At 37.9% G+C, this 22,277-nt stretch overlaps 1 protein-coding gene across 1 annotated transcript; it reads left to right on the top strand.

The window, feature by feature from the left end:
• Positions 1 to 10,091: 10,091 nt before the first annotated feature.
• LOC110199096 (thioredoxin-like) lies at positions 10,092 to 10,421 on the top strand. The gene has a single exon (XM_020973803.1). The coding sequence runs from the start codon at positions 10,092 to 10,094 to the stop codon at positions 10,419 to 10,421; it is 330 nt and encodes a 109-aa protein (XP_020829462.1).
• The last annotated feature ends 11,856 nt before the right edge of the window (positions 10,422 to 22,277 follow it).

The following is a 22,277-nucleotide window of genomic DNA, read 5'->3' as shown; positions in this document are numbered from 1 at the left end:
CACCCTCTAAAAAAAAAAAAGGAAAAAGTGTACCATCTGGCTTAATTTAGCAATCGCTGGAGATAAACTCTTGGCACTTTAGGTCTGGCCCCAATGATCTCATTCTAGAAGCTGTATGCTAAATATTTTTACTTTTTCCATATCCAAGGCTACAGTGTGGCTCAGTGTTCCCATATGTAAATGCATGTATTGTGTACAGCTTGGATATTATACCACTACGCAAAGTGTCAGTAAAATGTAGAGCCAACTTAAAGAGACATCTTCAAATGTAGATACAAATAAGATAATTTGTACCAACTGCAGAGAAAATATTTATTATTTATCCTTTATTAATATTGAACCTAGTTTTACAACTAGAAAATTGTCCAACCCAAAAGCTTAGGTCAGACTGCACTCAGAGAAGCCCCAGGGAAGCTGGATGGTTGTAACGAATGCTTAGGTTGCACTCAGTGCTTGTTTTGGGTTACACCCAAGATTCTGCTTAAATTTCCCACATTAGATGGACTTACCTGCTATAAACATTTCAAACTGCCCTTCTTTTGGAGACTACCTACTGCCTACTTGAGGCTAATCAGGCAAATGTCCTTATGCCCTTGTCTAAACTCAATAATGTAACCTCACAAAGACTTGTGGAGGGAATCACACCTTCCTTCTGGCTCTCTCCCTACCAAGTGACCTAATAAATGCCATCCTTTAGGTTCACAGACCCTATAGAATCCTAGAAAACATGACCATATTTAATAAATTAGGAAACTTTGTGCTGGAAAGAGGTGACTTGTTTAAGGTCACGCAGCTAGTTAGGAACAGAGCCAAGTCTAGAAAATAGGTGCTTTGAGGCTCACAACGCCACTTTTATTATTGTCATGCTCCTGCTCAAAGCTTTGAATGACTTCCCACAACCAACTAAATTTCAAAGTTTTTCTTGGCATTCAAGGCCTTCAATAGTGTGACCAACCTTCCCTACTCCCAACTACTTTTCCAGCCTAATCTTCAGGTAAATTGTACTAGATGATGTTTTCCATACACATTTTGGACTTTTCTACCTCTACGCCTTAGATCAGAGGTTCGCAAAATTATTTGGCTTACCACCCCTTTTTAAAAAAAAATTACTCAGAGCCGCCTTGGAAATCTACTTTCTTTAACCCTTTACCGGTTTTTTAAAAAAATTGCATCATTAAAAAAAATATAAAACATTTTTTTAAATGACATATTTTAAATTTGATAATTTATTGTAAATTTTGGGCATTTTTTTCCTGCACTGAAATTTTCATGATGCAATATTGCACCATGTAACCATATAGTATCCTATTGTAAACAAGTCATTACACACACATATTCCTGCTGATGCATGCTGGACTTCCCAGCAATGTACAACAGGTTTGCCTGCCAACACTTGTTTGTTAAAACCTGTCAGTGGACTTGACCACTGATCAGTTATAAATTTCATATTGTGTAGTTATTTGAAAATTAATGAAATCACTGTGACTTTACCCATTATACAACAGATGAAACGTACAGTTTTTTCAAAATTTTCTTCTCTTCTCTTCTTTCCTTATGCTTCTACTGCCTCTTTATTTTTATTCAACATCCCCCAATTGCACCCAAAGTTACTACCACCACCCCCATCATTCCAGAGCCCCCAAGGAGGCAGGATCACCTACTTTGGGAACCTATGCCTTAGACCATGATGTTTCCTGTGCTTGTAAGTCCCTCTGCCTCACACCTATATTTACTGAAAGTCTACCCATCTTTCAAGGACTGGTTCAAATGCCACGTCATCCATGAAATTTTGTTGAATATTGCCCAGAAAGAAGCAATATCTTCCTCTACTAAAGTTATTTTGGCAATTATCAAATACTTCCTTTGGGTTTGTAGTCAGGCTAAGGTAAACTACACCCAAACTCACTGAGAAAAGGGAGGAGTGGTATTGCTTAGATACTGCCAGTGATCTTTGAAAGGTTGTGAAGACTAAAATGAAGGTGAATGTTTCATAATAACCAACTGAGGCCCCAGAGAAGAAATTAGAAAACACCTCCCTCATTTAAGTAAAGAGGGGAACTACGTATGCAGAATGCTGCATATTCTGTCAGGGCCACTGTGTCATTTCTTTTGCTTAATTCTTTCTATTGGTTACAAGATAAGTCTCACTTTGTTGGGGGTGGGGAAAGGGAAGTATATCTAGAAATGACAGTGCTGTAAAAATAAAAGCAATTTTTTTTAACAGAAAGAACATGGAGAATGTGCTTAGTGTTGCAAGATTGGAAATAGCAAATTGTTGTTTTTATTTTCCTGAAAAAGGAAAGGGATTTGGCTTAGATTCCTGAAAAAATACAAAAGAATATTAATAAAGGATGGTTATTGAACATCTAGAAAGGAAGTATGATCACATGGATATAGCATGATGTCATCAAAAATAGGTTGTGCCAAAGAAACCTTATTTCCATTTTTTTTTTTTACTTTTTGGTGAGGCAATTGGAGTTAAGTGACTTGCCCAGGGTCACACAGCTAGTAAGTGTCAAGTGTCTGAGGCCAGCTTTGAAACTCAGGTCCTCCTGACTCCAAGGCTGGAGCTCTATCCACTGCACCACCTAGCTGCCTCCCATTTTTCTTAACATAGTTACTAGATCATTAGATCAGGACAATCCTGTAGGTATAGTTTGCCTGCATGAATTTTGTATATATTCTTTTTAAAATAGATTTTATTTATGTCTTTTGTTTTATATCATCTAGGATTCCCCCTGTATCTCTACCTCTACCCACTCCCAGGCAATCTCTTAGAATAAATAAAAAAAAATTTTTAAAGGAAGAAGACAAAAAATAATCCAGCAAAACCAACCAACATACAGGAGACAATTTTTGTCATTTCCTTATTTATTGTGTTGAGAGAGTCAAATGAGATTAAGAATATGAAAACACATTGGAAACTATAAAGCATTCATATATGTTTATAGAAATGTAGACTATTATATCAGAGCACCACAGACTTTAAAACCTGGAAGGGGTGTCATTGTTGTTTTTCAGTTGTTTCAGTCTTGTCCAACTCTTTGTGACCCCATTTTGGAATTCTTTAGGCCAATCTTTTTACCTTTGGTGGTGGTGGTGGTAATGATGGTGGTGGTATTCTCTGTTCTGTTTTGGGGGGTTTTTTGTTGTTTTTTTTTTAGGCAATTGGGGTTAAATGACTTGCCCAGAGTCACACAGCTGGTACGCGTCAAGCGTTTGGTCTGAGGTAAGATTTGAACTCAGGTCCTCCTGACTTCAGGGTCGGTGCTCTATCCACTGCGCCACCTAGCTGCCCCAGTATTCTTTGTTCTGGAAGAGGACCAATGACAACATGAGGGTGATGTCTTGACTTGCTCATGAATCGGATTTAAGTGAGGCAAGAGCTTATCCTAATGTAACTGGAATTGGTCTGTTGAGCTTGCCCCCATTTGGCGAAGATGAATATGCACCCTCTATGTGGATGGGAGTCACTTCCTTTGTTGGCTGTCATCATCTTTAAAAGCAGCAAGACTGAGCCACTCAGCCCTTTGTCCTTGGTACCTCTTTTCCATCATCTTCATGGCTGTGCACTCTCTCTCTCTCTTTCTTTTTCTTTTTCTTTTTATATTATTGCAATTTTGGGGTGCTTTTACTCCTCTTGCTGCACCCAGAATGGAATTGAACCAGTGAGGATTTGCTTTCCCCTGCTTATCTTTCTTGTATCCTGTCTCTCAGAAATGGGCATAGGGGACATTTGTTTCTCTTCTGTGTTTGTCCTCAGTTTCAGGTGCCTGAGCCAAGAGTTGGAACCTTGGAGCCGCTATTGCAGGCAGGCTGGTGCAGCAGCCAGTCCACCACTAAAGGTCTCAGAAACCTGAGTGTCTGGGACTCCAGGTGGTGGTGGTGGTGGGGTGGAGTTTGGACTTGGAAATGGGACTGTACTCTTTAGGAACCAAGCTAAACTATTAACTTAATCCCTTTTCCTTCCCCAGAGACTGAGGTGATACCAAGGAGAAGGGGGATTATACCTCCCATGTACTGGGGGAGTAAGTTTATATATTTGTGATCATACCTTCTGAAGCAAATATGCCTTTGTAAAGGCTCCAGTGTTACGCTAACAATAAGGAAACTAAGACCCAGAGAGATGTCCAAGGGCACACAGGTAATTATTGGATTCATAGGCTAGTATTGGCTGCATCGTGGCTGATTCTTAGCATCCTGAGCATAATTTCTCCTGACTTACTGCACCATCAGTTTCTCTGTTCTCAGCCCTCCTTGGCACTTTGGACCACTGCTGAATCCATGAGATAACATGACATCCCTATTACAAAAAGAACAAGTTTAATGATTCTATTGCTTTCTGTTCACATGACAGCCTGGGAACTCAGAGGGCCTTTGGCTATGAAGTCTTAGTCTCTATGTGGGAGGAGACTGGTATGTTGTTTAGATATTCAGATAAAAATGTTCCAGGAACAAAGAGACATTAGCCTCCCATTATCTCTATCTTGTGACCAGTTCAGCTGAGTTAGAGATAACACTCCTTTATGTAGAATTTGAGAACTCATGAGCCAGTCATTAGAGATTAACCCATCCAATTTCCTCATTGACCCAAGGAAACTGAGAAGTGACTTGCCCCAGAGGATTTAGTAGCAGATCTGGGAACAGAACCCAGTCTCTTGACTCCCCATCCAATGTGCTTTTTACTTCATCATGTAATATCTCTGACTGCCTTATCTCCTGCTTATTTCCTATTTATCCTGTCTATAGCTTGTTTGTCCATGGTCATTTGCTTGTTGTCTCCCCATTAGACTGTGAGCTCCTTGAGAACGAAGACTGTCTTTTGCCTTTCTTTGTATCCCCAACACTTTGCACAGTGCCTGGCAGAAAGCAGGCACTTCATAAATGCTCATTGACAGATTGTCTTATATTACAGGAGCAAGATAACATAATTTTGTGAAGGATTTTCTCCTTTTACTTTTATCCCTATGTACTGGGCCAAACAGGATATGACAAAGCTTTGAGTTTTTCTGTCGGACCAAGAATTGTTAAAAATGACTCTCTTTGATGCCCATTGTCAGTTTTCATTTCCATTTGGAAACCATCTATCATACCTGCCCTATAGTATCTTTTAATACTGAAAACAAGATCCTATTAAAGGGCCTAGCTCAATACTATTTCTATAGCTGTCTTTCATGAGTTTATATTCTTTAAAATCTGCGCTTGTGGACATATCAACTTTTAGAAGAACCAGAGCTAAAAAGGCTGGTGTATGCCCTGCAGCTGTGTTTAGGGCATACCAAGAGATTATTTTCAGAGAATAAGTTAATGCCTACCCTCAGAAATACCCACTATTTTGGAAATTGTAAGATTTAAATCACAAAAGTGAAAAAGCTCTTCAAGGCAGGGATTCTTAAACTTTTTCAAGTTCAGGACCCCTTTAGCAGGCTGGTGAAGACTGTTTCTTGCCTACATTAGAAATGGAAGGAAACAAAACACTAATTTCAATTTAGAGGTTAGTGAAAACAAAGGTGCATTTTTCTCCCAATTAAGATAGGGATCCTCTGAAATCTGCCCACAGACCCCTTAGAAGTCAGTGGAGCCCAGGTCAAGAATCTATACCTTACAATCAGTTTTTCTTGAGCTCAACATGAACCCAGTCTTGAGGGTTCCCCTTCCTTCAGTCAGGAAAGAGATTCTCAAACCTTTTTGGCCCATGTCTTCACTGACACCTCCAAATGCTATTAATAAGAAGGCTAGTATACTTTGGATGAGACAGCAGTAAGTTGATTTGGACACTCAATTAGGTTCCAGTTTTTTTGTATATTTTATCTCATTTGATCCTTCCAACAGCCTTTGAAGGAAGTAGGGCATCTTTCTTTATGACTGCTGTGTCGTGTTTTAATTCAATTCCTTTCCATTCAAAAAGTATTTATTAGGCATCTACTATGTTCAAAGCCAAGAGAATAGAATGGAGCAGAAGATAGGATTAGGGGTTTGGGGCCAGGAAGATCTTCTTTCAAATCCCACCCCTTAACATTTTCTAGCTGTGTGATCTTGTGTAAGACTCTTAATCTCTCAGAACTTCAGCTACCTTATCTGTATAATGGGGATAATAATAATAATATCCACAGAACCTACCTCACAGGTTGTTGTAAGGATTAAATGAGAAATTAGTGCTATATATCAGCTGCTATTACTTTTATCACTATTATATCTACCTGTGCAATGATCTGCAGAATGTTAAGTACAAAATAATAAGATCAGGATAGCAACGTACCTCAGGACTGTTTCTATTTGAACTTCATTGAACAAGGTGAGGAACATAATTTTTAAAGTAATTACAATAACCCATCAAAACTCAACTACACATAGTAAGGGAATATCAACTAGGGCAGCGAAGTGGTATAGTGGATAGAACACCAGGCCTCAGGAAGACCTGAGTCAAATCCAGTCTCAGACACTTAATAGCTGAGTGACCCTGGGCAAGTCACTTAACCCTGTTTGCTTCAGTTTCCTTATCTGGAGAAGGAAATGACAAACTATTCCAGTATCATTATCAAGAAAACCCCAAATGGGGTCATGAAGAGTTGAACATGTCTGAAACAACTGACTAACAATAAAATCGATATAACATGTTAAAATTATATGTAAAAATGTAAAAACCATTCTTCGTTTGTGATTACATAAAAACTTGTAGCATGTCATCTATATTTTGCTGACCTCTGCTCTAGAAAAGCAAAAATTGAAAAATCTCAAGAGAAATAATGGAAAAAGATAGAGGAGGCCTAGTAGTGCCAGATTTCAAATTATACTACAATATAGTAATCATGAAGATAATTTGGTATTGTAAAAACAAAATGGAAAATTTGATTAGTAGAACAGTTTAACTATAGGAGACCCAAAAGCAACTGACCATAGTAGTATAGTACTTGATAAACCCAAAGATTCCAACTACTGGAGTAAGTGGCTATTTGACAAAAACCACTTAGGAAGACTGGGAAATGATCTGGGAGAAAAATAGAATTAGACCAACATCTTACCCCATATACAATACTAAACTCTGAGTGGATATGTGGCCAAGATATAAAAGGTCATATAAACACTTTAGAGGATCCAGGAAGGAGATATCCCTCACAACTATGACCATAAAAAGGACAGAAAGAATTGAAGAAAGTAAAATGGATAACTTTGATAAAACTGGAAAGTCTTTGCATAAACTAAAATTAGAAGAAAAGGAGTTAACTGGGAAAAAAAATCTTTGTAGCAATTTTCTCTAATTAAGGTCTGATATCCAAGATAAGGGTTTGGTTCAAATATGTAAAAATAAAAGTTGCTACCTTGAATAGACAACTATAAAGAGAACACATTTAAGTTACCAATAATCATATGAAAAAATCCTTCAAGTCATAGTTGAAAATTAAGGTAACTCTGAGGTTACATGTGGCACCCATCAGATTGGCAAAGATGACCAAAAAGGAAAATACAATCGTTGTATGAGCAGTGGGAGGACAGGAACACCACTGTACTGTTGGTAGAGTTGTAAATTAATTCAATCACTCTGGAAAATAATTTAAAAGTACAATCAAAAATAGCATTTACTAGTCACATATTTCAAAGAGATCTGGAAAGAGGGAAAAGGATGCTTATACAAGGAAAGCATGCACACATTAATAAAAGGAATGTCAGAATTGCTATGTCAAGGAAAGTGACTGAAACTCTAGCTACTCTGAAAAACTAGATAATAATCATTCCAGGTGAACCAATCAATCAACATGCATTTATTAAATGGCTAGTGGGTACTAGCACTGTTCTGGGTGTTAAAGATAGAAAGAAAAAAGAGAGAGAGAGAGAGAGAGAGAGAGAGAGAGAGAGAGAGAGAGAGAGAGAGAGAGAGAGAGAGAGAGAGAGAGAGAAAGAAAGAAAGAAAGAAAGAAAGAAAGAAAGAAAGAAAGAAAGAAAGAAAGAAAGGAAGGAAGGAAGGAAGGAAGGAAGAAAGGAGAAAGAAAGAAAGAAAGAAAGAAAGAAAGAAAGAAAGAAAGAAAGAAAGAAAGAAAGAAAGAAAGAAAGAAAGGAAGGAAGGAAGGAAGAAGGAAGGAAGGAAGGAAGGAAGGAAGGAAGAAAGAAAGAAAGAAAGAAAGAAAGAAAGAAAGAAAGAAAGAAAGAAAGAAAGAAAGAAAGAAAGAAAGAAAGGAGAAAAAAAAGAAAGAAAAGAAAATTCCTAATCTCAAAAGGCTCACTCATAATTGTTGGCTCAAGCACTTCATAGTGCTGCATGAATTACAAGCACAAGGGAGTCTTTCAATGTGACCAGCCTCCCAGTATGATAGTAAGTTAATTATTCAACCCCACGACTACACAAGTCATCTATAAGCATAAGGGCAATAGGTAAAAGGGTCTCTCCAACAAATCGTGCACCAGCATCTGAGAACCTCCCAGTGTGACCAGAGACGGGATATGTATATCCTGCAAGGCTCTGTGTCTGGAGTCAGCAAGAGTGAAAAGTTCCACCAAGAAAACCCTGATGTGATCAGAAAGGCTTAGAGTTGTAGGCTCAGAAGCCACAAGGAGCAGCATTCGGCAGTGGACAGTGACCAGTGACTAGCAATCAACATAGTGCTGCAGTGCTCCGACCTGGGCAGCCAAGCCCAGGGACTCCAAGATACCCAAAACTCTGTCATGAGGTACTAGAAAGGCCCTTGAAGTTTCAGATCTCTGAACTTTAGGTATCCTGGGAGCCCAAGAAGGTGAAGATCAGCCCAAAGACCCGGGAGGCACAAGGTGAGACAAAGCAGGGCCAACTACTTCACCCAAAAGCGCAGCAGGAGGCAGAACCCGGCCCCATCACCAAGCCACAATTCGGGAACTAATGCTGGAAAAATGGCTAAACCAAAGAAAACACTAACCTGATATAAATAAATATATATATTAGAAATCTAGAGCTCCTGCCAAAAAGAAAGATTAACCTGTTAGAACTGCAAAAAGAGATTCAAAGAGGAAAATGGATTTTCCACAAGGACTACATGAATACACAGAAGAAATGAAGCTAGAAATTAAAAAATGAAATATAAGCTCTTGAAGAAAGAATTAGAAAATAAGAATCTTAGAAGAGAAAGTACTAAACCTTCCCTAAGAAATGGACTCACTGAAGACTAGAATAGACCAAAAAGAAATCAATAACTCCAAGACCCACAAGAAACATTAGCACAAAATAAAAAAGTTAAAAAAATAAATAAAATGTAAGCTATCTGATATCAAAACCAGAAGAACAGGTCAAGAAGAGATAATCTAAGAATTGCTAAATTCTCTGAAAACTGTGATTTTAAAAAGTCTGGGCGTTGTGTCTCAAGAAATTATAAATGAAAACTGCCTAGATCTACTGGAGACAGAGTAAAAAGAATAAAGTAAAAATAGAAAGAACTCACCAATCACTTCCTGAAAGGGAAGGAAAAGTTCCAAGGATGTCACAGACAAAATTAGCATCTCTCAATAATTTTTTTTAAAAAATACTACAAGCATCCAGAAAGAAGCAGTTCAAGTACCGAGGAACTAGGCAGGATTACATGAGATATTTTAGCATCTATGAAAAATCAGAGGAAATACTGGAATACAATACTCCTAAAGGCAAAAGATGTTGACTTACAACCAAGAATAAATTTACCCTGAAAAGCTGAGTGTATTCTTATAGAGAAAAAAAAATGAGTCTTTATTGGAATAGAGGATATTGAAGCATTTCTGATTTAACAGATGACAAATCCCTGTACTACAAATACAAACCCCAAAATATCCTTGAATTCAATAATTAAATTATATTGAAATTAGAGTATCATTAACAAACAAAATTATTGCCCACAATTTCCCCAGCGGAAAAAAAAAGTTGGTCCATGAAAATTTAACCACTTTTTAATAGATGTTGCCATCACAATGTGATAAGAAAATCTCTAACTACATTCTGCCATTTACTTAAGATGAACATGTCAAGAGTTCTTGCATTGCTTGCAAACAGAAGCACCTTCTAGAAAGGCTCTTGTTCTCAGACCTCTCAAATCATTCATATCACCTGCTCTCTATTTCACTTCCCAAACACCTCTCAGCTGCCTGTAAAAAAAAAAATGGTAAAACAGATTGAGAACAAGGAAAACTTTGACTCAGAGTTGAAAGAGGCTGGAGAAAAATTAGTAGTAGTCAACTCCTCTGCCACATGGTGTAAACCATGCAAAATGATCAAGCCTTTCTTTCATTCATTTTGTGAAGAGTACTCAGGCATGATCTTCATAGAAGTGGATGTAGATGACTGTCAGGATGTTGCTACTACACAGGATGAAATGAAATACATGCCAACATTTCAGTTCTACAAAAATGGACAAAAAATGAGTGAAGTCTCTGGAACCAATAAGGAAAAGCTCAAATCAATGAATTCAAGTAATTGTGGATCCTGTTAACAGTGTGAACTATGGTCAGTTGTCCTATTAACAGTGTCAGTTGTCTAAATTATATAGCTTATAATTTTTTCTATTTCTCCTAAAAGGTCAAGCATAACAAAAGTGTATATCCAAATAACATTTGACTTCACATGATAACAACATGTAAATCCTACCCTTTTGAGGGGGAAAAAAAAGATGCACAGATCAATTAGCATGCTGAAGTCTGCAAAACCAAGCTTGAGATATTGGCTACATCTCCTGTGTTAACCAGCTAGTTTCCTGTTTTACCTGATATAAATCTTCCCCTTTTGCCATCTGTTCTTTGATGTGTAAATCATTTTCTTCCCCCATGGCTCTTTGAAATGCCATTGTACCCATCCTGCTTATATACCCCAAATCTATATAAGATAGCTAAACTCCGATGAGACTCATTGATTGACAAAAGTTCAGTGTAGCCTATGCTTTGAGCATAAGAAACTGCAGTTTTTCTCCTATCTCTGCATATTTTATTGGTACCAGACAATTTTGTCACAACAAATGCTCAAACTTTTCAAACTACATGAAATCAAAAGCTTTCAAAATATATAGTTCTAGAAGAAGACATTAAAATCACATGGGAATAATTTGAAAAGGTACATATCATACCTGTTATTTTGTCTGCTATATTGTAGTTGTCCTAATGATACTTTCAGTGAATCTTATATAAAATGAGTTTATATTCCCTTACTCCTATTCAATTACAAAAGGTAGTCATTTACTTAGGAGAGTTAGAGGCCCACTAGAGATTGATGGAGAATTGCCTCTACTATTTATGGGATCAACAGAACCAGGAGAACATTGTATATAATATCAGCAACATTGTGCTATGATCAACTATGAACAACTTAACTCTTCTCAGAAATACAATGATCTAAGACAATTTCAAAGGATTCATAATGGAAAATGCTATCCATAACCAGAGAAAGATCTGATGGATTGAAGATGCAGATTGAAGCATATATTTTCAGGGTTTTTTTTGTGGTACTTTTCTTTTGGCCCCCTTCTTTCACAACATGACTAATATGGAAATATGTTTTACATGATTGCACATACATAACCTATATCAAGTTGTTTACTCAGTGAGTGCGTTGGTAAGGAAGGGAGGGAGAAAATTTAGAACTCAAAAATTTTTTAAATGAATGCTAAAAATTATCTTTACATATACTTGAAAAGATAAAATACTGTTTACTTATTTATTCATGGGCTCAAATGCAAGTTCTTTGATGGGGAGTGGGGCACTTACAGAGATTGTCCTATGTTTTATGTCATGTTGGATAAAGTGCCTGCATGGAAACCTTTTGGGTTTTATTTTGTTCGGAAGAATTAGACACAAAGCAAATTAGTCAAAAGGAGATTTTTTAAAGGAGCCTCTAAATTGAATCTAATCTGTATAAAACTACAACTTCAGTTCTAGATCATAAGTTGGAGAAGATTATTTTGGCAGCTGTATGAAGAATGGATTAGAGAGTGAGGAAACTGGGAATATATGTATGCTTTGTCCCTGATAATTAGATTATAAACTCCCTGGGAAGGTAACACTACCTGGAATTTATACTACAGATATGTAGATATAGATAGATCCTATATGTGTATATATATATATATATATATATATATATATATATATATATATGTGTGTATGCATGTATATATATAGATTTAGATGGGTGTGTGTGTGTGTGACATACACCTATAATCCTCCCTCACACCTAGCACAGTACTATGGCCATAGAAGGTGTTCAGTAAATACATGAATGAATGAATGAATGAACAAATAAAGTAATGCTTGATTGTTTCTTTAAAATATCTTAATTCATCAACCCAAACAAAAATGTAGATACTGTCATTTTATATATTATAATACTAACAAAGTGCAGCCTATGGATTCCAAAGATAACACATTAAAAATCATTGCCACTACAACCGTTTCCCTTTTTTACTTTCTGCTTCTCTGTTCCCTTTAGCAATAAAATGCAGGGTGCGGTGAAGTGGGTGTGGGAGAGGGGGAAGATGTACTCCTTTCCTGAAGTTGAAGAGGACTCGTGTCTCCAAAGGAGATATGCCTACTAAACGAGGAGGCTAGACTAGTATAATCTAAGGACCCTGGGTGGTTCCCAAGACCCTTTCAGGGAGACCCATATGATCAAAACTTTTTTCATAATTTAATTTCAAGGGATTTGAAGCTCCTCCCAGATTTCTCAATTCTTTGTCCAGTCCTTCTCTGGAGGAGGGAAGAGATATTATTTACTATAGAAGGTCTGATATAAATTGCTCCTTGCACTCTCCTATGTAAGTATCATTTGGGCAAAACCTGGTCATTGCAATATTTTCTCCCTAGAGGACCTAGGTGAATGATTCACATATTTCTTTCTCTAAAACAATAGCATTTACTTGATATGTTTTTTTCCCCAGTTCTAGAAGTACATAGGTAACTTGATACTGCATCATTATTTTTTAGGCAATTGGGGTTAAGTGACTTGCCCAAGGTCACACAGCTAGTAAGTATCAAGTGTTTGGTCTGAGGCTGGATTTGAACTCAGGTCCTCCTGACTTCAGGGTTGGTGTTCTATCCACTGTGCCACCAGCTGCACCTTGAATCAGTTTTTTAAAAGTCTAATACGAAACTTAAATTTCTTTGGTCAGAGCATAAAACTATAACTCTCAAGGAACCTGAAATTCTACTTTACAAATTATCTTTTGGGGGACTTAGTTTTTTAAACTTCAAAAATTCCCTATTGAAATGCAAATAACTTAGTAGTCATTATCCATTACTAAGTGAGAGAAAAGTAGTCATGCCACCCTTGGGAATGAGATACAAGGCCTCCACCTGGTAGAGAAAAGGTGGCCCAGGGGAAGAAGGGTAACTCCACATTGCTTTGCTTCGTAAGACTTAATGAAGATTGTACCTTAGCACTCAGCAATAGAGTGATCATTGTAGCCAGAAAGAAAAATTACCATCTCATGTCACTGTAAATTTATTCAGTCTTTTGGTAGATAAAAGTGGGGCTCAGTAGCCGATCTATTATCAACTACCTGTGTGAACATTGAACAAGTCAGAAATATTTTATAGGTCAGTTTACTTATCTATAAAATGATAGAACTGGATTAGATCAGTTGTTGCTGTTCAGTCATTTTTCAGCAAAGATACTGGAGTGGTTTTCCATTTCCTTCTCCGGCTCATTTTATAGATGAAGAAACTGAGGCAAACAGGGTTAAGTGACCTGCCCAGGGTCACATAGCTAGCAAGTGTCTGAAACCAGATTTGAACTCACAAAGATGAGTCCAAAGGCCTTTGATGGTCTCCAAGACCCTTTCAGGAGGTCCAAGAGGTCAAAATTATTTTCATAATAGATACTAATGTTGAGGTGCAAGGTGTGTGCGTCATGGTGTTGTCTTGAAAGAATTTGAGCTCAGGCTGTTTCCAAAACAAGTAAAGGCATTTATTTGGGGTGATGCACTCAGTGGTCTCTTCTCCTTAAGAAAGACAGAAGCCCAGCCAGGAGAAGCTAGGGATTTTTATAGAGGAAACATGCTATGTAGGCAGGGAGATGAGGTAATCAGGGATATGCAGGCAAGTAGCTCAGAGGTTTGCACATAGCTAGACATATCATTATTTCATTGCCCAGCCCATTTGCACAGAGCGGAGGGGCCCCTGCTAATCTCCAGAAAGGTTTCATCTAATCTCATCATCCCCAGAAAGTCTTCAGCTAATCTTATCACTAAGACATATTAATTTCTAATATGCTATATATCAATGTATATAATCCACATAAACAAAAGCTCCTTCAGAGTCCACAACAATTTCTAAGAGTGTAAAGTGACCAAAAAAGTTGGTCTCTAATGTCCCTTTCAGCTGTAAATTCTGTGATTCAATGTTCTCAACGGTTGCTAGTGAAAATTAATGAAGATCAATGAGGGGTAAAGCACAGAATATGAACTATAGGCAAATATTGCTGATAAATATTGATAGAAAATGTTTAAATTAAAATTTACCAAAGACGCTAAAGTATTAGTTACAAAAATTATTCACTGTTGGATTTAAATCAGGATTAGAAAGATGATTTAACATTAGCACGATTAACCATATAAACATTAAAATCACAAAATTCTATCAATATCAGAAAAAAAACCCTTTGATAAAATAGTGCACTCCTTTAGGTCAAAGGCACTAAAGAACATAAGAATAGAAGAATACTTTTTGATCTGATCAAAAGGACAAACCTAAATTATATGCAGTGAAGAAACACTAAAAGCCTTCCCATTAAGTTGAGGAGAAAAGCAAGGAGTCCCCTTTTCCCCATTGAAAATGAACATAGTATGAATATAGGGCTCCTCTCTATCTTTGGCCACTTCTCTTTGTATGTGGTATAACAGGTCTTTCACTGCCCACTGGAAAGCATGAAGGGAACTGTACAAGTAGTAGTGAGGAAATACAGTAGCAAGGAAGAGGTAGAGTAGATATGGTCAAGGAATCAGAGACTGAGAGAGGATGAGACTCAACCATTGCAAACTTGAAGGTAGGTGGTGGATACAGAGGAGGAAAGATATCTAGCACAGGAAAAATAGTTTTTCTCTATATTTGGCTTGCTCTTACTTACATGCCTGCTTTATAATCCCATGACCTATTTTTGATGAGATTGCTGCCAAAAGATTCAGTTTGGACTAAATTCTAAGTTCTTACCCCCTGATATAAGGAAGAATCTGGAGTTCAGCTGAGTTCAAAGTTTGGGGGTCTTTAAAGACTGACACTAACTACTAAAATAGTAGATTGAATATTTGGGGACCATGGTCCTCAAACCTATATTTTCTGTGTTCCTTTGTCTGATTATAGAAAGAGCAGCAGCAGAAAACCAAACACACTAAATCCTGTCTTCCCTAGAACTCCTGCATTTGGAGTGATCTGTATACTATCTGTGGCATGGGTTCTTAATCTTCTTTGTGTCATGGACTCCTTTGGTTCTCTGATGAAGGCTATGGACTCCTCAAAATAATGATTTAAATACATAAAATAAAATAATGCGGTTACAAAGAAAATCAATTATATTGAAATACAGTCATATAAGATATACAAAATATAAGATAAATTATCCATATAAATCACACATAAATCATTAGCCTTCCTGTATATAACCAACAAAATCTAACAAGAAGACCTAGAAAAAGAAATTCCATTCAAAATAACTGTAGAAGTCATAGAATACTTGGTAACACATTTGCCAAAATATACCTAGGATCTTTATATAGCATCCAGCCTATTTTTAAACACACCGGACTTAAACAAATAGAACTTATAGAAATAAAGGAAACATCAATCTGATATAATGAAAAAGAAGATTGACCAATCAGTTTCCTAAATGCTCACAGGCACCATGCTAGGTGCAAGGGATAAAGACAAAAATAAGATAGTCCCTGCCTTAAAGGAATTTATAATCTATTATGGCAGATAACATATATAAACCATATAAATATAAAATAACATAAGATAGCACATATGCATGTGTGTATGATGTGTGTGTACATATATATGTATATGTACATATATATATATATAAATACAGTATATATACATATATATATACTAAATACCAGATGTTTTCATAGGGGTGAAGAGTGAAAGGAGATCACTAGCACATGGTAGGAATCTGAAACAGCTTCATGTAGAAGAACTGAATCTTGAAGGAAACATAGCCTGGAGTAGGAATGGGGGACATTGAGGGGTTAGATGACTTTCCCAAGGCAGTATGGTTATGTAAAAAGCAGGACTTGAACTCAGGTCTTCCTAGTATTGGGGCCAACTCTCTATCCACTAGCCACATTGCCTCTTAGTATATAAATACAAGGAATTATTCTGGGGCTGCTTTTGTGAAAGAACTAAGGTTCTTTCAGTCTCCTTTTCTTTTTCCCATTGGCAACCTGTCTTAGTCTCTGTTACTCATTAGCTAGTTGGCCTGAGATTAACAAAGGGGAAATGGAGAAACTGGAATCTGTCCATTTTTCAGCCTGTCATTTCAATGGCTCTTTAAAAAGGTTCGGTGGAGGGGAGTCTGAAATAATTGACTAAGTAAGATTTGGGGATCCTTGGTAGATTTCATATCTTTACATCACATTCACATCTTTATACTACGGAGAGGGGAAAACATGACTGCATGTGAAACAGCTTCAGAAGCTTCTGCAACTTGAATACAGTAACACAGACCAAGATGTGCCCTTTAGCCAGGTTAGATGATGCCCATTTCATCTGGCTTTTACAATATTGTTCTAAGGTGGACAGAGATTATGGGTGGATTCCAGTATGCACTTTGGGAGAGCTATTGTGTCAAATGACCTGTGCCCTATATCCAAGCTCTCTTCTGATTTTTTGAACATACAGAAAGTGAGAATAGTTTTTCTCAATACCAGTTTTCATCATGTGACTCCCCTAATCAAGAATTTGCACCAGCTCCTTATTGTCTATTGTGTAACTCCCAAACTCCTCAGCCTGTCCTTCACACCTTCCAACAGCGGGTTCCATCCTATCTTACCAATAATTTGTGTCTCATAAATGACGGGCCTTCTTCTATCTTCTCCTCCAGCCAACCTCTTTTAGTGGTCATGTATTATACATGACTTTGTCATTCTAGTAGAAGGGTCAGTCCAAAGCCCCTATCATTTTATCTGGTTACATCTGCACATGGAAAACAAGGAATGTGGCTGACAGGTAGAGGAGACAGTGACTTTCACCCTCCTGGGCTTAGTTTTGTCTCTTCTTTTTCCTGCAAATTCATCTATATGGAAAATTGGAAGAATTTTGGACTGGAAAAACTGAAAAACCCTGAACCCCAGAGCTATCTGGTAGTTGCTGGGAAAATAGTCTTTATATAGCCTTTAAAACTCAAAGGATCCTCATACCAACTCCTGCTCTAACAGTTGAATAAATTCCCTACAGTTGAGTAAATTCCCTGATGGAGGCGATATCTCCTTTTTTGAGGTTCTAGGGCTACCTCTGAGAGGTGGAGGGGAGCAGGGGAGGGAATGATTCTTCTCTAATGCTGTTTGTTTAAATCTCCACTCTAATGTGGTCTTTCCAATGTCAACTGCTAGTGATTAGTGCCTTAGTTACGTTTCAAAAGTTACTTAACTTCAATTAGCTTTTGCACAGAGTTATTTACTATGAAAATATAGCAAGAATGGAAGATATAAAGTACTCCCCCCAATGTCCAGGAGCACATTTACTCTTATACCATCATGTATTCCTGAAAAGGGAATCAAACTTACCATGGCTGTTATAAATATCATCTCATCAACTTTACCTCTGAATTTGGCATAGCCAATGGATGAAAAGCTGTCACCTCCTTTGGCTTCCTTCCATCTATGCTGGGTCAAATAGCCATCTTGATATGCTTTTCCTCATGGCTGGCTACAAAATCTAGCTCTACCTCTGGATCCCAAATCTTCAGTGGGTCACAATTTGCTGACTTTTTGAAGCTCACAAGGTAGTAGCTGTCTCAAATACTCCTGTGCCTAAAAACAGGAAATAATAAATGCAAAGAGGCAAAAAAGAGAGGCCCATGGGCCCTCCTCCATCCAGAAGCTTACAGTCTATCTTTCTCCTAAAATGTAGCCAGGAAGAAAAGAGGAAAAGCCAGAGGTTTGCTTTGGTTTCTTAATGTCTTTCGAATGTACCTCAGTTGTGTCTCAGCCCAATAAACAGTCTATCTCCACCACGTGGTTAGCCAACTGGAACCAGTTAATGAATCTCTGCATGTGCTCTGAATTGGGAAGCAGGACCCTTCAATTATGTTGTTACACCTTTCAGGAAGCAGAGTCCCCAGCATCTTTCACATGGATTGGCAGCAGGCAGAGCATGCCAAGGATGCTTTGAGTATGGGGCTCCATTGGCCAAGCCCCCATTACATTTACCTGGTTTGTAGACTAGCCTTTAGAGCTTAAAATCAGGGGACATACTTACCATGAGTCCACAGAGTTCCCAAGCTAAGTAAACAGGAAAAAGACAAAATCTGAAGGCATCAGGAAGGTCCAGATAATTGTTCTAAACAGCTTGGTGCCATGGAGAATCTCCAGTCAGAAACCAAAGACTTAGCCCAGACTCTAAAGAGAATAAGATAAGTAACTTCACAAGGGAAGAAAAACTAAGTGAGTTCAGGGTTTGTTTGTTTGTTTTATACACCCTAGGAAAGGCTTTTTGCTGGTCCATGGCAAGGGTGAGTGCTGGTAGTCAAAGATTTAAGCTGAGCCAAATGGTGAAAACAGAAAAAACAAGAAATATCATAGTCTATTGGAAAAAGCATACTGATTGAGGAGCTGGGTTCAGGTTCCGCCTCTGACATTTGCCTATTCAGCAAATCTTCCCTGAGTCTCAGTTTTCTTATCTGTGAAATGAAGGGGTTGGATTTGATGGCCTCTTACGTCCCTTTCAGCTCTAGATTTTTGGTCCTTCAAGTACAATACAAGGCAGAATATGCTACAGGCAAAGGAGAGATCCAGAAAAATGAAGTCATTCAATATCTTCCTCTATGTATATTTGTTGTCTAGTTAATCTATAGCCATAGGTCCAGTGGGGCTGAACCTGGCAGCATCATACTTCTTATCCATCCAAGACTACACATTTGAAAGTTCAGTCATTTCAGTTGTGTCCAACTATCTGTGACCCCATTTGGAGTTTTCTGGTCAAAGATACTAGAATGGTTTGCCATTTTCTTCTCTAGCTCATTTTACAGATGAGGAAATTGGGAAAACAAGGTTAAGTGACTTGCCCAGGGTCACATAGCTAGTAAGTTTCTGAAGCCATATTTGGACTCATGACATAAGTCTTCCTGATTCTAAGCCCAGTGTACCATCCAGCTTCCCCATCTGGAAAAGCAGAATTAAAATTAACAGATCTGGCAGAAGCAGGAGGGCAATATAATCATAATCATGATAATAACAACGATAGCATTTATATAGCTCTTTAAGGTTTGGAAAGTGCTTCATAAATATTATCTCATTTTACCCTCACAATAACCTTGAGAGATTAGTGCTATTATTATCCCCATTTCACAGATGGGAAACTGAGATGGGGAGGGGGGGCAGTTGTCTACCCTAAGCATGTGAAGACTTCTTCCAAAGGAGGAGGCAGATGAGAACAAATTATTCCAACAGCCATGAAGGCAGCTGAAGCAGGTGCTGTGGAGTGCTTAGAACTTGGTTAGACACTGAAGACGCCAAGGTCATCCATTGCATCCCAGGCCATCGCCAGTTATTCTAACTTTTGTCTTGCCACTGGACTTCAATGACTCTGGAAGAGGGAGTGAGACTGATGATTTGCTCAACTCTACCTCACTTAAATCCAGTTCATCAGCAAGTCAAGACATCACTCATTCATAATGTCATTGGTCTTTTTCAAAAATGGATGGGCAACAACAACAGAACTAAATACATTGGTGAGGCTTGTAAATAGGTTTGAGGGGACACAAACCATTTATTAATCCTGGGGAAGCTATACCTACGGACCACCAAATGAAGCTAACGGTTGCCCCTTAGCTGCTATACTAGCTTCCACAAATTGGCTAGTATTGTGCCAAGAGTGCCTGCCCTGCCCTTAACATCAATGGCAGATGCTTAGTAAAAACTTGTTGATAAATGATTTCAAAATTCCATTCCAAGTACAAGAGGAATATAAAATTTAAATTAAGACAGAAAGTCTTCCAGGAAGTCTTCCACTATGAACTCTCCCTAACCCAATCTATTCTATACTCTTCTATGTCCTCTCAGTATTATATATTCACCTCATTTTACTTTATTTTTCCACAAGCTGATAGGATCACTGGAAGAATTTCTTAAGGAATGCTTATATTTGGATGTTTTGTCACCACAGTGTACCACTGGGTACTTTTTATATGGTGTGGCCAATAGACATATTAAATTCGACATGTCCAAAACTGAACTCATTCTCTTCCCCCCAAAAATACCTTCCTGCCTCCAAATTCCCCTATTACTGTCAAAGACACTACCATCCTTTCATTCCCTCAAGCTCACATCTAAGGAGTCATCCTGTATTCCTCATTACCTATTACCTCCCCCCCCCATATCCAATCTGTTGACAAGGCCTATTGATTTCAACAGGATTTCCAGGATTTTTCACAATTAGCTTTAAGTCTTTGATTACTTGATTAAACAAAGCTTGTTCATACCTACTTCATACCTGGAATTGACTGGTTCAAATAAGAAGTCTGTGGTCTCTGTAATTATCAAGGTTGGGGTATAAGACTTCCTTATTATTCTAACAAGTGAGGTAAGGAGGAAGTACCCTCTAGACATGGGAGATGCCACCTTTAGGGAACATTAAGTAGATTGATTGGGCTGAGTCACAGAGTATATGAAAAGATGAAGAGGATCTAAGTCTGGAAAGGTAGCTTGTAGCCAGATTATGGAGTACTTTAAATGCCAAGCTTCAGAGTTCTCCTTTTTATCCTAGAGACAATAAAGAGGCACTAAATAAGGAAAGATTTTTGAGTAGGGGAGTGACATGATCAGTCAGGCTTGTAACCTAAGAATATCTTTTGGGTTGCTACATGCATCACATATCAGAAGGCGATAGGTCAATTAGAAAACAATATTCTGCTTAAGAGGTGATGAGGGCCCGAACTAGGGTAGTGGTGATGGCAGTGGAGAGAAAATGACAAAAGCAAGAGATATCAGGCAGGAAGAGTTGACAAAACTACTTGAAAAATGACTGGTAATGGGGGTTAAGGATGATGGTGATAGAAGGAGTTTGAGGAAGAAGGCAAGGTCAAAGATCATTCTGAGGTTATGAACCTGGCTAACTGGAATGATGAAAGTGTGTTCAATTAAAATAGAGGAGTTTGGAGGAGTGTCCAGTTTAGGAGGAAGTAATGAATTTACTTTTGAATATGTTAAGTTTTAGATGTTGATGGGACATGCAGTAGGATGTCCAGCAGGCAATTATAATACAGAACTGGAGTTCTTGAAAGAGAGATTGGATTTCACATTCACACTATCTATCTCTCATATCAATAGATACCGGTATCAACAGATATTGAGATATTGGAAAAGTATAAAGATCAATGAACTTGGAGTAAGATAGGCCAAGGGCTCATATCTGACCTCTAATACTCAACTAATATATGCCTACAGAAAAGTCATTTAATTTCTCTGAGCCTCAGTTTCCTCAATTATAAAATGAAAATCTGGATACAAAATGCAGCACCATACTTCTAATGGGCCGGTTAGGTGGTGAAGTAGATAGAGTGCCGACCTGGAGTCAAGAAGATTCATCTTCCTGAGTTCAAATCTGGCCTCAGATACTTACTAGCTGTGTGAACCTGGGCAAGTCATTTAACCCTGCTTGCCTCAGTTTCCTCATCTATAAAATGAGCTGGAGAAGGAAATGGCAAACCACTCCAATATCTTTGCCAAGAAAACCCCAAATGTGGTCACGAAAAGTTGGGCACAACTGAAAGAACCCAACAACAAAAACAGCTGTAGTATTCAGACACGCTTATGTCAACCAATCAGTCAATAAGCATTTATGAGGTGGAGATGAGGCAGGAGAACATTTCAGACATTCAGAGAAAATATCTCAGGCAGTTTCATGGCATCTTAAAGAGTAACAGAATGCGTGGAAGAATATGGTCAAGTTTTTAAGGGAAAGGAAACTTTAATAACAGAAATGGTGGAGAGAAAAACAGGCAATGTTTTTATAACAATATGGTCAGTTCTATGACTCATTGTCTATTTATAAATTTCCATTCTTTTCTCCATAAACACATTTGCACCCACCAAGATCCAGGCATTTTAGAGCTATAAGGAGTCTTAGAGATGATTTACTAAACTTAC

Source organism: Phascolarctos cinereus, unplaced genomic scaffold, assembly GCF_003287225.1.
Source record: "Phascolarctos cinereus isolate Bilbo 61053 unplaced genomic scaffold, phaCin_HiC Scaffold_4;HRSCAF=312, whole genome shotgun sequence".
Taxonomy (NCBI): domain Eukaryota; kingdom Metazoa; phylum Chordata; class Mammalia; order Diprotodontia; family Phascolarctidae; genus Phascolarctos; species Phascolarctos cinereus.
Note: the sequence above shows the minus strand (reverse complement) of the source record. Positions and strands in the feature narration are given on the sequence as shown.